The sequence below is a fragment of the Micrasema longulum genome, unplaced genomic scaffold (assembly GCF_059751315.1).
Source record: "Micrasema longulum isolate JH-2025_06_02 unplaced genomic scaffold, ASM5975131v1 h1tg001241l, whole genome shotgun sequence".
Taxonomy (NCBI): Eukaryota; Metazoa; Arthropoda; class Insecta; order Trichoptera; family Brachycentridae; genus Micrasema; species Micrasema longulum.
The window spans coordinates 174,132-190,271 of record NW_028278428.1 but is presented as its reverse complement, the minus strand read 5'-3'; the positions used below and the strand labels follow the sequence as shown (position 1 = coordinate 190,271).

Here is a 16,140-nt window from a genome sequence, read left to right as displayed (position 1 = left end):
ATGGCAATCCAATTTCATCCCACACTGTTTAGTCGCGAAGAGATCTACAAAAAGGCCGGAAGATCTATCCCAAAAAATTCCAAGTCGTGTGATGAATTGACTAATCTACACATTCTGGACATTGGAGCAATAAAACCAAAGTTGCTCTTAGAAGATTTTATAAATAGCAGATTTTGACTTCTGGTGACACGGTTGGCAACATAAAAAGAAATTGATTGCAACAGAGATGGGACATCACTTAAAGTATTAAGTATTTTGAAAATGCATATAAGGTCCATCTCAGTTCGACGTCTCTCCAATGAAGACAGATTAACAGATTGCTCTATTTCAAAATAAGAATAATTACCCCTTTGTTATCCGAGCAACCATGCCACTTTTCTTTTAAAAAACGGTGTTGGACAGACTCGATATGGTCAATATGAGTCCTGTAGAATGGAGACCAAATAGGAGAAGCGTATTCTAGATGGGGTCGAACTAGTGAGCAATAAAGAGTTTTGATGGTATTAATATATTCTTATACTACGAGTAATTTAAAAGGATTTCCCTTTGTGTTGCAACAAATAATTTTTTTTATTTTTTTTGTTATTTGTTATGATTCTTGAAGTCATTTTTAAATCTTCTTTGATTTATTGTCTTTAATTTATTTTATTTTTACATCTCATCAGTTTTTTTTTAATCCCTGAAATATATTTTTTTTCGTTTTTGAAAATGTTTTTTGCATTTAAGCAAGTATTTTTATTCATATTTACTTTATTTTTTTTCGATTTCGATTTCTAATATTACTTTTTTATTCATGAAAATACTGATAAGATAATTCAAACATTTTAATCCCGTATTTTGAGTTACTTTAAATATAACTTTTTCGTGTAATTACTATGCGTTAAATATATTTTAACTGATTTTGATTTTATTTAATCTTTAAACCACTCCCAGTTTAGTTTTTTTTCCTTGGATTATTTTTGTACTTAAAATAATAAAAAATATTCATTAATAAAAGAAGCATATAATATAATATGGAAACTTTGCTGGTCCATTAGAATTAAGTATTATTTTGTATTCTCTTATGAAATTGTACCGTATGTTTCCTGAATAAAAAAATTTTAGCATGACAATCTTTTCAACTAAAATATTACTTTAAAATAAAGCACGTGAAAATTGCGATGGAGACGTTACAAAAGCAAAATGTCTGGTTATAAAGAATTGTTTTATTTTTAATTATTATTATTGTACTTTTTACCTGTTCCTAGTTTTTCCGTTTTCTCTTCCTTCTCTGTTTTACCATTTTTTCTCCTGGCAAACTGTACGTTATGTTTTTTGATATTTTTTTGTTTGTATGTTAATTTTTTTTGTATTGTTTTTTTTAATATAAATGTATTGGTTTCAATAATTAAATAAATTTAAAAAAATATTTTCTGCCTATATATGAATTAGGATACAGACAAACGAAAGTAATACTTCACGTTCAGTATGCTAGGAATCGAACCAGGGACCTTACGCATCGTCTACAAAGCGGGCTTATCTCTGCTCGATTTTTATCATGTTAAAAACACTATTTTCAGGTTCTCGTTCTATTTCATATACAGAATTGTATTGCACCTCGACACAGAAAAACTAGCTGGACTGGAAGTTGAAGCGTAAGACTGATCGCCTTACCATACATTTAACAAAATATATCTAGGTACACTGCAGTTGGAGGTACCAATGTAGCGCCCTATGCACCACTGGGTGCTTATAGGTTAATTATATTGATGCCGAATATTTTCCATTACATCATCAAAAAGTAAAGAATTAGAATCTTCTGTAAAAAAAGTTTAAAAAAGTATATTTTCTAACAAAACATCTCTATATTTAAAAATAATTATAATTTCTTTTATTAATTTATAAACACAGCTACGCCTAACGGGCATTTATATCTTACAAAAAACATTTGGTTATCGAAACGAGTACTAAAAAGTTGATTTAAAAAAAAAACAAAATAATAATTATTTTAGAAGATGTGTAATACAAAAAAAATATCAAAATTAAAACTCTTTTAAAAAATGACAAAGAAAAATAATAAAATAATAAAATTATGCTAGAGTTGAATATAAAAAAAAATATAAGAGTATTACAACATTTTAAAAAGAAATAAAATAAAATTAAGTGTTAAAGATAATCTGTTCTTATATGCATATAAAAAACAAATTAAACATTGAATCAAAGAAATTAAATCAATAAACCATTTATTTTGATCTCCAACCCTTTGTGAAATGATGATAATATATTATGTTTGTTATGCTCTTTGAGCGGGACATTAAATAATGTGACATGTTTGTTCCAGGACATGGTCAGGATTACCTGAACCTTGCTGTAAGGGATGGGGGCGTATCCCTAACAATGGGGCTGTCTAATGGTAAACAGGAGATGCACATCAAACCTACAAGGGTTAGGTTCGATGACCACCAGTGGCACAAAGTGACGGTTCACAGGAGGATACAAGAGGTAATTATTTATTTCATCACGACATTTTGTATAATGTACGAACACACGAGGGTATGAAAAGCAAACTAAGAAATCTCCACCAAAAAGGGAAAATTAGTTGTGGATGACAAAATAAATTATACATAAAAACCTACTTACCTAAATAATAGCGTAATTCAAAACCGTGTCTGAATCGTTTAAAAACGATTTTCAATTACATTGCTTGACCCCGCGAACTAGGCATTCTCCATTTTTTTTTTTTTTTTTTTTTGATAAAGTCTTTATTCAATAAAATATACATATTATTACAATATTCATACATTCTAAAGAAAACAAAGTATTAAAATATATTTTATCCCGATAAACTATTCAATAATAGTTTGTCATCGGGTGCTCATACATTAGTTTTAATTAATAATCAAATAAAAAGAGTACAGACATAATACTGTATACGTATAAAATAATAAACATAAAAAATAGTTTAAAGAAGTATTTTTTAATTTTTTAAAGTAAGAAAATATAGTAAATAAATACAATTACAATTAAAGAATAGCAATTAACTTGAATATATTTTAAATATAAGAACAAAATTAAACACATTTATAAATAGTGTGTGCTCATAAATGTAATCAAAACAAGATAAAAAATAAAACAAAGTAAATCAATACAGAAAAAATCTCAATCTCAACATCTCAAAATGTAAAAAAAATTAGAAAGAAATAAAAGAAAAGGTTTACCCAAGAAAATAACAAAAATGTATTCAGTGAGAGATAAAAAAAAATGTTTTACATAAATAATAAATCAATATCGGAACGTTCTGTCCACTAACCACTTACGTAATAATATTTTTACTATGACATGTTTTTATTGTGTGGCAACATATTAAATATTTTCGAAACAATGTAATATAACGTACGCATTGAGTTGGTAAAGCATAAATAGAAATCTCACAATTCTTTTTTGAAAGTTTTTCGCAAATATTTCAGTAACTCTTTCAATGGAGTTTTCTAAGATTGCTTCTAATACCCTAACTGCACCCCGCAAATACCACATACACAACCTTAAGAACTTTTTTTTCAGTAAAACGATTACACGCATACCTGCCATATACTTAATTTACAATTATTTGAGAAAAAAAAACACAATCCCAATGTAATGAGAAAGTTAGGGGTTTTTTTTCAAATATTTTTTTTGTCTATCAAACTTAGCCGATTAAAAAAATAATTTAACTTTTATGTATCGTAGTATCATCGCTATTTGAATCGGGTTTTGGTCTTGTGACTAGTGTTGCGGACTCACGGTTCTAGGTTTGAGTCCCACTCTACCCAAACCGTATTTCAATTTTCTAATTGCATTGAATAAAAAAATACAAAATTACCAAATCTAAGTTAAGGAGAAAAAATATTTTTTTTAAAAGTTAAAAATAAGAATCGAGTAAACATATAATATTTGTTCAATAAAATATACAAAATCTAAGAAAAAGTAAAGAAAAAACAATATAAATTTTAAAAATATAGTATAGTAACATAACTATAGCTTGACAAATGTAACTTACAGTTCACCATTCTTGAAATAATTAAAAAGAGTTGATTTACATAAACTATACATTATGTTAAATATATCAGCAACGTCAGAATACTTATTGCCAAGTACATGAAGTCGATTCAGAATAGCATTATTCGATTATATCGTTCGCGAATGGTTGCAACTAAACGGAAGTTGTTGTATAAGGGTCTTCGAAATACTGTCGAGTAAAAAAAATTGTATTACTACTTATTGTAAGCAAAAAAAACAATTTAATTTATAATTCTGAATTCTCGCGAAAACGGTAATAGCATTGGCCACGCCCTTAATATGTCACGATTCATATTTATTTTTTAAAAATGCGTATGAAAACTTCTTTACACAATATCCACGTTAATTTTAAAAATGCACTTATTTTTTCTTAATCCATTTCATTTTTTTTTCTCAGTATTCGTAGTATATGATATTTTCCTTTTGATTGGATAATAAAAACACGTGTCTGCATGTTTATGTTTTGTTAGTTTTTAAAATAATTTGTTATTTTTAATTGTATATTCGAAGCACATACATTGTGGTTATTCGTTATAACAAAATAAATTTAAAAAAATTGTTTTTAAGCACTAATTACTTTTTATTCTATCGACCGGTAAATTAGTTACGTAAACCTTGACAAAGATACTTGTTAGCTTTGAAACCGATTGGTGGAAAAAATAAAAAAATAGTGACTAAAAACAGAGTTTTTTTATTTATTTTATTATGATTCGTTTTTATTCATACTTTCATGCATTTTAGAGAAACTTTAAATATACATACATGTAAATACTCTTTTTTTGACCGCGTGTAAGAAATTATTTTTATATTCAATTTCCCGAAGTACTGAATTTCCACATAAAACCAAACATGAAAAGTTAAGAGAGCTAAACTTGTATATGGATTTCAGTTATGTATTTTCAAACATTTACCTATTTTTAAATTTAATGCAATGTCGCAAAATGTATTCAGTTTTGATAAACTCCTTCCCAAACTGAATCTTACATCAGACAAAGCCTTAATATAGTGGTGAAATATGCAAATAAGACCAATGCAAGATGCAAATATTTGCTAGACTAATTTAAGGGAAATGATATTATAGGAATCCCAGAGATAGCATAAATTTCATCGGTATCCGCATACATCTAGGGATTAAAATGCCACTTTAAACTAAAATTAAACATGGAAATTTAAAATGATATAAACTAAGACGGGTTGTGGTCCCGTGGTTAGTGTTGCGGACTCCAGGTCAGGAGTTGCGCGATTTGAACCCTGCTTTACCATAATTTGTGTACGGTTTTCCGACACAGTTATAAATAACTTAAACTAAGCTAATAGACAATTGCGTTTTGTAAATGAATGCGATTAATTAAATAGATATGTAAAACATATGATACCCCGGAAAAAAAACAATGATCAGTAAGGTGTCCACGTCCATAAATTATTTTTTTAATAAAATAAGCTTAACCCGACCTATTCTAACCTAACCTGGAGGCTTTTGGTTTAGCCTTTTCTAAAGGGCTAATTTTCAATCAGCCAATACGTTGAACCTTAAGGTACGAGTACCTTAATTCATTCAACCAACGGGCAAGCCATTCAAATAAACGCCAGCATTAATTGACCAGCCTGGCCATCCAATTGACAAGCTGTTTTTTTATGTTTTTTTAAAGAAATATTAGCGTTCTTATAATTTACCCAAACATTTCAATTTTGGTGACCATTTTCAACGAGTTTTAAATAACTCAGTAACCTCGGACCTCTGATTCGCAAGTCCGCAACAATAGCCACGGGATCACAACCCAATTCAACATTCGATTTAACTTTTTGGCGCCGACATACATAATTCCCCGGTAACAAACGCATATTGATTTAATATTTTTTTTATTGAATTCTATTAGCTAATATTTTTTTTGAGGGCGAGAATAGGTATACAACATATTTTTTAATAAAAAAGCAAAAACAAAAAAAAACGGTTGTTTACTGAATTTTTACCGAGGATTTTGTTTTCGTTGGGAAACATAAAATATGCTTTGAGGGATAGAAGCGGTATAAAAAAAAGTAAAATGTATTTTCGCTTCCACCCACATGTAGATACCATTTGAAAAAGGTAAAATTCATTACACATTACCCCTCGCTAATCTACAAACAATATTTCATACGTGACATAATAAAATCGTACTTTTTCATACCTCAAACACAATGGAAAATACCTTTGGTTGTTTGCTCTCTGGAAGTATGGGATTTTGAAATATGCGAAAGTACATGAGGAGCCTTAATAAACGTCAAATATGTGTCAACAGGATATATAAAGCCTTAGGGTTACTTTGACGAAGGGACTGAGTAGTCTAAATTCCTACTTACAGACCGGAGTTAAGGAATTCACTCACCTTACGCCTTAGCAGCCTCCCTTACAACCTTATTTTTCAGTTTTTAAACAACTCGTTTCACTATTATTCAAATTCCTGAATATTTCATAAAAAATGTTTTTTTTTGCCTGAAAAATAAAAATTCTCGCTCGAAAAAAGTGTGATTGAAAATATTTCAACCTTAATTTATCCGATGTTGACAAAATGAGTATCAAAAGTAAAACAGAATGGTAAAGGTTATACATTTTAAGAAAGAAAAAAACTTTCTTTTTCAAAAATATCAATACCCTCAAAATTCTATTCTGTTCCCTAGTTCACCCGCACCTAGAGTTTTTCTCTGTTATCTGGTCTCCATATTATGATGTTAACATCAAGAATGTTGAATCAGTTCAACATCGATTTTCGATAAAGATAGGCCGGAGGCTGGGACTATCCAGAGACCAATATACGTATAAGTTAGAAACTACCTTAATTATATCTCCTCTTCAAGACCGTCAAAATAAATCTGACCTTCTAATTCTATTTAAGATTCCTAACTCACTCTTAGATGTGCCTGAACTACTGAGCTTAATAAAATTAAATATCCCACCTAGAAACCTCAGACAAAACTTACTCTTTTATACCAATAACCATAGAACTAACTATGGTTTTCATTGCCCTATGCCTAGAATTCTCAGGTCTGCCAACAAACATACCAGTCTTGATTTTTTTGATAACAAGTTGTCTTCTTTCAAGCGATCACTGAATCAAATTCAATTATTAACACCTCTCTCCCGCTTCCACTCCCACAAAGTCAATTATATATCATTGAGTCTTTTTATTTTTTAGATACTAATGTTATATGCATAAATATGTCCTTAAAATGCCCATTGGGCGTATATTTAAATAAACAAATAAAATAAAATCAATTTGAAAAGTTCTACAAGATATGGTTTTTGTTTGTAAGTTTTTTTATATTAAGTAGACGAAAGTGAGCATTTTCAACACCTTTTTCTGTTTGCGTTCAATTGAATAAAGCTGCTTGCAATATTTTTGCAGAACACGGTGAAGATGCTACGAATTATTGATTTTTCGTTGTAAAATAAAAAAGGACAATTAATTATTGTCAATTTTTTTTTGTGTAAGTTGCGTTTGTTTTTTTTCAAGTGAAGAGAAATAAAAATACATCGAATTTGTCAAAAATGTATTATCTTTCATTATTTTTCAACATGAGTAGTGATGTGTTGAAAGTCCTAACTTTTGTTTACTCAACATTCCATTTACAAGGCTTGAAATCTAATAAAATAATGGATTGTAACGTTAAAGCAAACAAAATATCTTGTAGAACAATTTTTTTTCGTATGTTGTCTAATCTTTACCGTTTTATTTTACTTTTGGTCATTGACATTTACTGAGCCCTCAAAAATGATGACACTCATGCCCAAACATTAAGTCATGCCCAACGCGTATTTAGTCGTTCTTAGACCGCGCCATCTAGGCGTGACTTGTAGAATCGAAACAAAAATAACTACTTGTGTCATGAAAATGTATAAAAACTTTTCGGAAAAACATTTTTTAAAGAATTGTATAACTTTTTAAAAGTAAATTGTTATTTAGAAGTATTAAACGGAGCTTAAACAATTGATATTTAAATATATATTTTTTTGTTAACATCAAACTACGCCTGGCGGCGCAATTGCGAAGCTTTTTTTAGTTACAGCGGTGCATTAATACAAATACGTTTAAAAAATATAATAAACGTAAGGGTGTCATCTTTTCGTTCATAAAAATCCAGTGAAAATAATTAATTTGGCTGAAATTATAAGGAATCTAAAGAAAGAATTCAATTGGGATCCACCAATAAGAAATGTTGTTTGATTACGTTAAAATATAAACTGTTTTATATATCGAAATGAGTATCTTTAAATTTTTGGTAGCTTTTGCGTGCTCGTTAAATGCAGCCCTGGTGTAAATAAACAGTACTTAGTAACTATACGTATGTTTTCGTGTCACTACTTTTTAAAATATTTTACTCTATAGGCCATGTCTATATATTATATGTCAATGCTTTTGGTGCGAATTTTTAGGTTTGTAATTTAACGGACACCGCTCATGTTCACACTCAATATTATTTTGAAAACATTAGCTCTCTATTATAGCCCCGACACACTATGCTCCTCGCGCTGCCGCCCTCTCGTCCGATGTTGCCCTCTCTGTCCACACACTGCTCTACTCGCGCAACTAATCGCGACGCTTCGCACTTGTCATTTGTCTTTGTATATAATGGATGATGAAACTGTGGCAGCGTGCGCGCTATGCATTTTTGGTATGGCTAATTATATCAATGTCATACAAAGAAATATACAATATTCAAAATGACGCGTGCGTCTGTGTGAGCGCTCGGTGCGTACTGCGACTGCGAAATTATGTGGCCAGCCACTCGCGCTTATATTGCTTTTATTTATTGACTCGCGCTCAAAAACTGACAAATTGGGAGCGGTGGGCACGACGAAGAGCATGACGTGTGGCATGACGAGTAATGTTGCCACACTACGTCTCTGCCTCCTTTTCTCGCTACTTCCCATACCACTCGTCGAATGTGTGGCAGGCAGGTCGGATTAAAAATACAGTTCTGTCTGCGAAATAGGGACTGAATCTTAGTATTTTTTACTCGCTGGCTGACAGGTAAAAATGCTGAAAAAAAATGGTGTGGAGAAAAACCACCTTGGTGTGATTAACGCCTAACATGCTTGAGGTCTGGGGCTTGATTCCTGGGAAGGTTGACATAAACTGTTTGTTTATTATGTGAGTTTACAATGCAATATTTAACTGTCCCTAGAGTGGCATCTGAAGCATAAGACTTATTACCTTACCTTCCTGTGACAGATGATCTAAATATTCTGCATTTGCTTGGGCGATTCTTTGGCCTATCCAGCATTAAGTGCGGATAAGGGTTTGATGATAACGTGGATCCATAGCAGAAAGTTTAGAATATCTTTGACGGATATGATATCCAAGAACGATATGTTTTTCTTTCTTCTTCTTCTTCAGCCTTATTATCTCCACTGCTGGATAAAGGCCACTTCCAAACGTCTCCATTCCTTCCTATCACCCGTTTTCATCATCCTTGTTTTACCGGCTATAAAGGCGCTGTCATCGATACATTTTTTGTGGCCTTTCAACACTTCTTTTGTTTGCCCATGGTCTCCACTTAATTTTTCTGGATGTCCACCTGCCATCACTTTGCCTCACCAAGTGTCCTGCCCACTGTCATTTCAATTTCACTGCACGATCCATGATATCCACGACTCCGGTTCGGGGACTTATTTTTTCATTTCTTACTCTGTCTTTTAGAAATACACCAAGCATCTGTCTTACCATGGATTTTTGCGTTCATTTTAGTTTCTGGCTACTTTTCTGTGTTACAGACCTGGTTTCTAGTCCGTTTGTTATCACCGGCAATATGCACGATTCATATACTTGTCTTTTTAAGCATATGGAGACTTCTTTATTTTCGAAAATATATTTTAGTTTGCCGAAAGCAGCCCAACTTTAGCCTTTTTCTTCTTGGTATCTCCGCTGTATGGTTATCTTTACCAAGTTAGATTTTTTGTCCTAGATATATATGCATTCATCAACCACTTCGGTTTCATTTTTTTTTTTTTTAATTATTTTTTCAATTTTTTTATTTATTTATTTAGTTCTATATTTATTATATAAATAAAACACGAGTGATACTTTAATCCACAAATTTGGAATATCCAGTGACCGGTTTCATCGCTTTCGCGACATCTTCGAGACTGGTTTATTTATTAAAAAGTTAAATGTATTTATACATAACAGAGGTAAGGATACATAATTCAAAGTTATATGTAAGTAAATTAAATAAAGTTATTTTTATCTTAAGGATCATTATCGACAAATTTTCTATGGGTTAACAAATGAATGGATATAATGTTAATTTTAATGAGTTTAAGTATTTTATTTTATTGTTGGTGTCCCATCCTTCGTGAGTGTGGTTTTGTAATGATTTCTGAAAAACAAGGGGTAAAAAGTCATTAGTAAAATTATATTACAATGGGTAAAGTAATGGAGAATGCACATGTGTTATCTGTTCATTAAGTAATTCTACGTCGGGTTTATTTTTTAATCTATTAATTTCGAGAATTTCTAATTTGTCAAGTTTATGGCCTTTGGGTGCAATATGAATTATTTTTACATTATTTTTTAATTCGAAGGAATGTTTGTTTTCTATTAGATGATTGGCAAAATTTGAATTATCTTTATTATTAGACCATGATTGTATGTGCTCTTTTATGCGTGTTTTAAAGGCTCTACCCGTTTGGCCTACGTAGCATGTATTTTTACAATCGTTACAATTAAGAAGGTAAGTTCCTGAGTTGGAAAACTTATCTTTTTTGTCTTTAGTATTTACTAACAAATTAGCTAAGGAATTATTATTATAAAAGGCTGCAGTGCATTTATTTTTATTTATTATTTGTCCAATTTTATCACTTGTTTTTCCAATATACGAAAGTTTTGCCCACCGCTTTCGGTCTTTATTATTATTGTTTTTTGGTGTCAAACTTTGGGTTAATTTATTGTTTACGAGACGCTTTTGTTTCTTTTTTATTAAGTTATCAACTAGTGTATTGTTATATCCGTTATTTATCGCGATAGATTTAATTATGTTTAACTCATTGTTATAATTATGTTTGTTAAGCGGTACGAATAACAGTCTATGAATTAAGGAGTGAAATACAGACAATTTATGTGAAATATGATGTCGCGAATTATTATGTATAATGTTATCACTATACGTTGGTTTCCTAAAAATATTGAAATGCATTTTGTTTGATTCTATATTTAACGTTAAGTCTAAGAAGTTGAGTTTTTCCCCTCCTAACTCCATTGTAAATTGGATTGACTTATTTTTAATAAATATACCAGTCTCGAAGATGTCGCGAAAGCGATGAAACCGGTCACTGGATATTCCAAATTTGTGGATTAAAGTATCACTCGTGTTTTATTTATATAATAAATTACAATGAACTTCCATCAAGAATTTTCACTTACAAACTTAAATGTTTTATTTAGTTCTATGTAACAAATTCTAATACATATGTATTTACAATACAATATTTACATCTATACTTATTCTAACATTATTTATCACTATTATACACTTAATATCCTAATTTATAATATTAACTGTTTCATATGTACATTTTCATTAATTATATTCACTATTTACACTATATACTACCTAGTATTTTTCACATATATACTTTTTACATTTAATTTTAAATATATTTATATTAATTTCATTTTTTATGCTTTCTGGCATTTCTTCAAATAGTCGTATTCCCTTGTATATAAGGCAGTTCTGGGACATTGCTTTTGATTTCTTTTCCAGTCTTATATTTTTAGATCCTCTTGTTGCATAGTTGCGAAAGAACTCATTATTTTTTAGTTTATTTTGAAAATATCTCGGAACTATTCCTTTAATAATTTTGTTTATTTCATTGGCAACATTAAATTTGATTCTTTGATCATATTGTTAACGATGTGTTACATAGATCCAAAACAGGGAAGATCCCGATAAGCTCCGTAACATTTCATATTTTGGCCATGTATTGGAAATTGATAAATATTTCATACTTCAGCTTGTCATAAAGAGGAAGATCGAGAGACGTAAATGGGTTAGAAGGAAACAGCTTTCCCGATTTTGAAACACTCGTGAACGGATCAAATTTAGACCTGTGGAGGAACTGCTCGGGAGAAAGAAGCTTTCTCCGAAGTGCTCGTCAGCGTCGGGGGACCTGACATGACACGCAAAAATTGGCCTTGTTAATATTTTAAATACATAAAAAAAATCAGAGACTCAACTTTTTTGAACAGCACAAAAATAAAAAGTATAAAGTCAGCTCTTGCCTTCGAAGTTACAAAAAAAATATTTTATTTATTAGCACTTGCATTTAATATAAATCTTTATGTGATTTATTAAATATAATTTTTAAAATATACAAAGTAATAATCTCATGTGATTATGTACAACAACATCAACAAACCATCTCGTCATTTTCTCGCAAGGGTAGGCAGAAAGGATAGAACACCACATTATTCTATATTTGCATACAGATCTCACTTCCTCTACATTCATACACCTTCTCATGCATGCGCGCCGATTATTCTGAATTTTAGCATTTACATCTTAAAGTATTTGTTGGAATTGGTCATGCCATGTCTTTCTCGGTCTTCCTCTATTTCTGCATCCGTCAACATTCGCATTGTAAATATTGTTAGCCGTTCTTTTGCCACCCATTCACTCTATGTGTCCACGCTCGTTCCTTGATTTTGTCGGTAATGCTTATATCAGCCTTACATAATGTACGGATTTCAACATTTGTGCACCTATCGTACATAATTTTACCACACATTTGCCTGAGAGATTGCATTTCGGGAGCATTCAGTCTACTTTCATCCCTGTTTTTTCAAGTCCATACTTCGCTCCCATACATCAGGGTCGGGACCACGACTTCATTGATAACTGCGTATTTTGCCTTTTGCGACAAACGTTTATTTGCCAACTTAATTTAGTTTATTCATAATTTTAAATCAATTTTAAAAAAATCCATGAGAAAATGTCATAAAAGTTTACGATAGCATTTTTATCGAAAAGGCCAACCGTCTGGTCTCTGATTTTCACCCAACAAATCCTTGACCTTATCAACAAAAGAATTGTCTTTTATAAGCTTAAAAACGTCCATAAAATATCTCTGTAGCCTATCTGGAAAGAATGTGTATTTAATTATTATTGTAGCCTTTCTGTACTAAACTTAAGTCATTCTTGGGCCCTACGTTTTATGGGATATAAAATATTGTTGATACCATCAAACTATATAAAGAAATAACGTGGCGCGCAGAAAGGAATCTGTCTACTGAGAATTTCCATGGTAAATATTATGTTTTTTCCTCAAAGCTTTATTTCTTCAGGATTGTAATAATTTTAATGATAATGCATGGAAAATAATTACCATAATGTTGACCTTATTTTCATAACAGGTACTACTTAATTGCTTTGAGTTATGCCAGCGTTTTAAATGAAATACTCATCACATAATTATATTACACATCCGTATTAAAGTTCTTACCAATACACTCTTGAAAGAGTTCAAAATATTTTTTTAAGTTACGTTAACTTTAAACTTGAAATCAGATATGAATTTATTAACTTTCAATTATATACGAGTACTTTGAACTTTTTGAAACTAACTGATAAGAGATTTACTGAATTTATTTAGCACGGGTCTTCTCCTACTAGGCATTCATTTATAATATATATTTAAATAAGTAAATAAAAAATATATAAAAAAAAATAAAACTTAAGAGTGTTAACTTTACATGGAACTGCCCAAATCTATTATAGCCCAGATAAATATTTTTTTTGAGACAATTTTTTTTATTGTATTTAATATACTTATATTTTGTACTTGCCTCTTGAAGAAAAATTTAATCTTTTTTTCTTTTAAAATTTTATCTGCACACATTGATTAATTATTTTATTTACATCTAAATATGTTCTTTTTACGAAACTGCTGAGTTATAGTATTTATGTAACATATTGAAATGTCACTATCTAAATATTTCAATTGTTTCTTTATCCTTCTTTTTTTCTTTCCATCCCCTTTCCTCTCTTCATAGTTAAGTGTTATTTTCTTATATTTATAGTATAGTGTTAATTTTTTGTATATTTTTATTTTGGTTATCTTTGTTTTTAATTTTTGTATAAAATTGTAAGATTCAATAGGTCCATGTACTTATAATTTTCTCAGACTGAACGGTTAGGGTAGGTAGGAAGAAATTGCCATTAGGTGATATTCCCGCCCTTATATGTAAATATATATATATTGTATGTGCATATAAAGTGTTAAATAAATTAATAAATAAATAATACTTTTCAATTTGATTTTTATGTTTTTCACATTACATTGGTTGTTTATATTCTTTTAAATATATATTTTTGTAAGATAAAAGGCACTACGTGCCGCGTATATTAATAAATAAAATAATTTATTTCATATATATTATTTTTTTAATGGAATAGGATAACTATGAGCCTTAATTTTACAAATCACGAAATCAACATCATTTTCCTGTACCCCATAAGGCACTGCATTTAATTAACATTTAATTCAACTTAAGTTGATCATTTGTTATATGCACGTAAAATGATCAGGGTGTCTCGCATCAATAAAGGTATCATCTCTTTCAATTTACAAAAATCAACTATCGGTTACATTTTGGAGAAGGTAATACAGAAGTCTAGGCATCTACTGGGCTTTTGACCTGTCATTGGCTGGTTTATAATTTAATTTATTTATACTTTTGCAATGTTTGTATTATTTTTTATACACAATAATGTTCCCTCACTGGGGTGTCCCGTGCCGAGGGAAACATTTTACAATAAGTGAAACATGCCTTAAATTAGTTATTTAATAAAGTTGACATAATAATAAAATAAAAACGTAATCAACCTAATTAATCTTATTAACATAATAAGCAATATAAACTTAAAATAATCATAAAAAAACATAACCAATTTAAATAGACCTGTAGACCAAATTTCATAAACAGTACACAAATTTTTACCTATTTGGCTTGATCCACTCATCGATCCGTGCGCAACCCACCTCCACTATGGATAATGGAAGATTAAGTGGCCACTTTACACACTGTGTTATGTTCACCATTCTGCTCATATTTGAACATCTATATCACTTCAATTCTTTCATATGTTGATGTTTATGAAGTTACAGAGTGTGTAAAGTGGCCACTTAAACCAGCCAATGACAAAAACATAACATAAGCTTTGAAAATGCCTGGACTACCATATTCACATTTCTTAAATATTCACCATCTCTGTTGTGATATGCAAATAAACTTATATCAAAATATTTGACCATAATCATTTATTTAAACCTATTACAACCTGCCCTATTATGGTCTTTAGCTTTTAAAACAGAAAAAATATGTAAAAAGGCATTTACAATAAAGAAACAAAGGTTTTTTTTTTTAATATGATTAAAAAACCTTTTTTACTCTTTTCCCGTGATTGTTTGCAATTTGCAGATCAAACATTTAACATAACGCACGTCAATTTACTATTTCGCAAATGGGTTTTTTTTTTCTTAATATATCGCTTCTTAGTACGGGTATTGCCCATATATAAACAAATAGATCAGTACTGATAAACGAAGTGTATGTTATTACATATCTTCGCCTTTTTGCCCTATCCCTTGTTCATAAGTACCAATAAACAAATTATGAAGTTGTGTTTTTTTTTCAAATAAATAAATAAATAAGATCGCTATCTATGTCGTAATTTTCAATATATTTCGAGAAGTAACAGTACCTTTACAATATTATTTTACCACCAATCTGTCAACTCCTAATAGATATTAATTCGCTTATTTGAGTTAAGTTTGACTATATCGCTCTAACTTAACAGGGTAAATAAATCTTCATTAGGTGTAGAAATCGATACGGATCAGAACAAGGGGTTGTGGGTAGGAATTAGGGTGTTCTCTTAAAATAGGATCCGCCGGATCTGAACCCTCATCTTTCCACTTCCTGAAAATCTCAAGGGGTAAAATTTAAAACGAAATAACGTATTGGATAGTCAATATTTTAAATTTCACTAATTGTTAACTCAATGCTCATTATCAGGTGAGATTGCAAAATAATTTCTAAAATATGTTGATTCATACGGATTAGAAAA

At 30.2% G+C, this 16,140-nt stretch overlaps 1 protein-coding gene across 1 annotated transcript in view; it reads left to right on the top strand.

Annotated features, from left to right (window-relative positions):
- The first annotated feature begins 2,314 nt into the window (after nucleotides 1-2,314).
- Nucleotides 2,315-16,140, top strand: part of LOC148276324 (neurexin 1-like) — a 137,354-nt gene continuing 123,528 nt past the window's right edge. Inside the window, exon 1 of the mRNA XM_088234430.1 lies at nucleotides 2,315-2,481. Within this exon, the coding sequence (XP_088090556.1) occupies nucleotides 2,377-2,481 (105 nt within the window). The 5' untranslated portion in view covers nucleotides 2,315-2,376. The remainder of the gene's footprint in view (nucleotides 2,482-16,140) is intronic.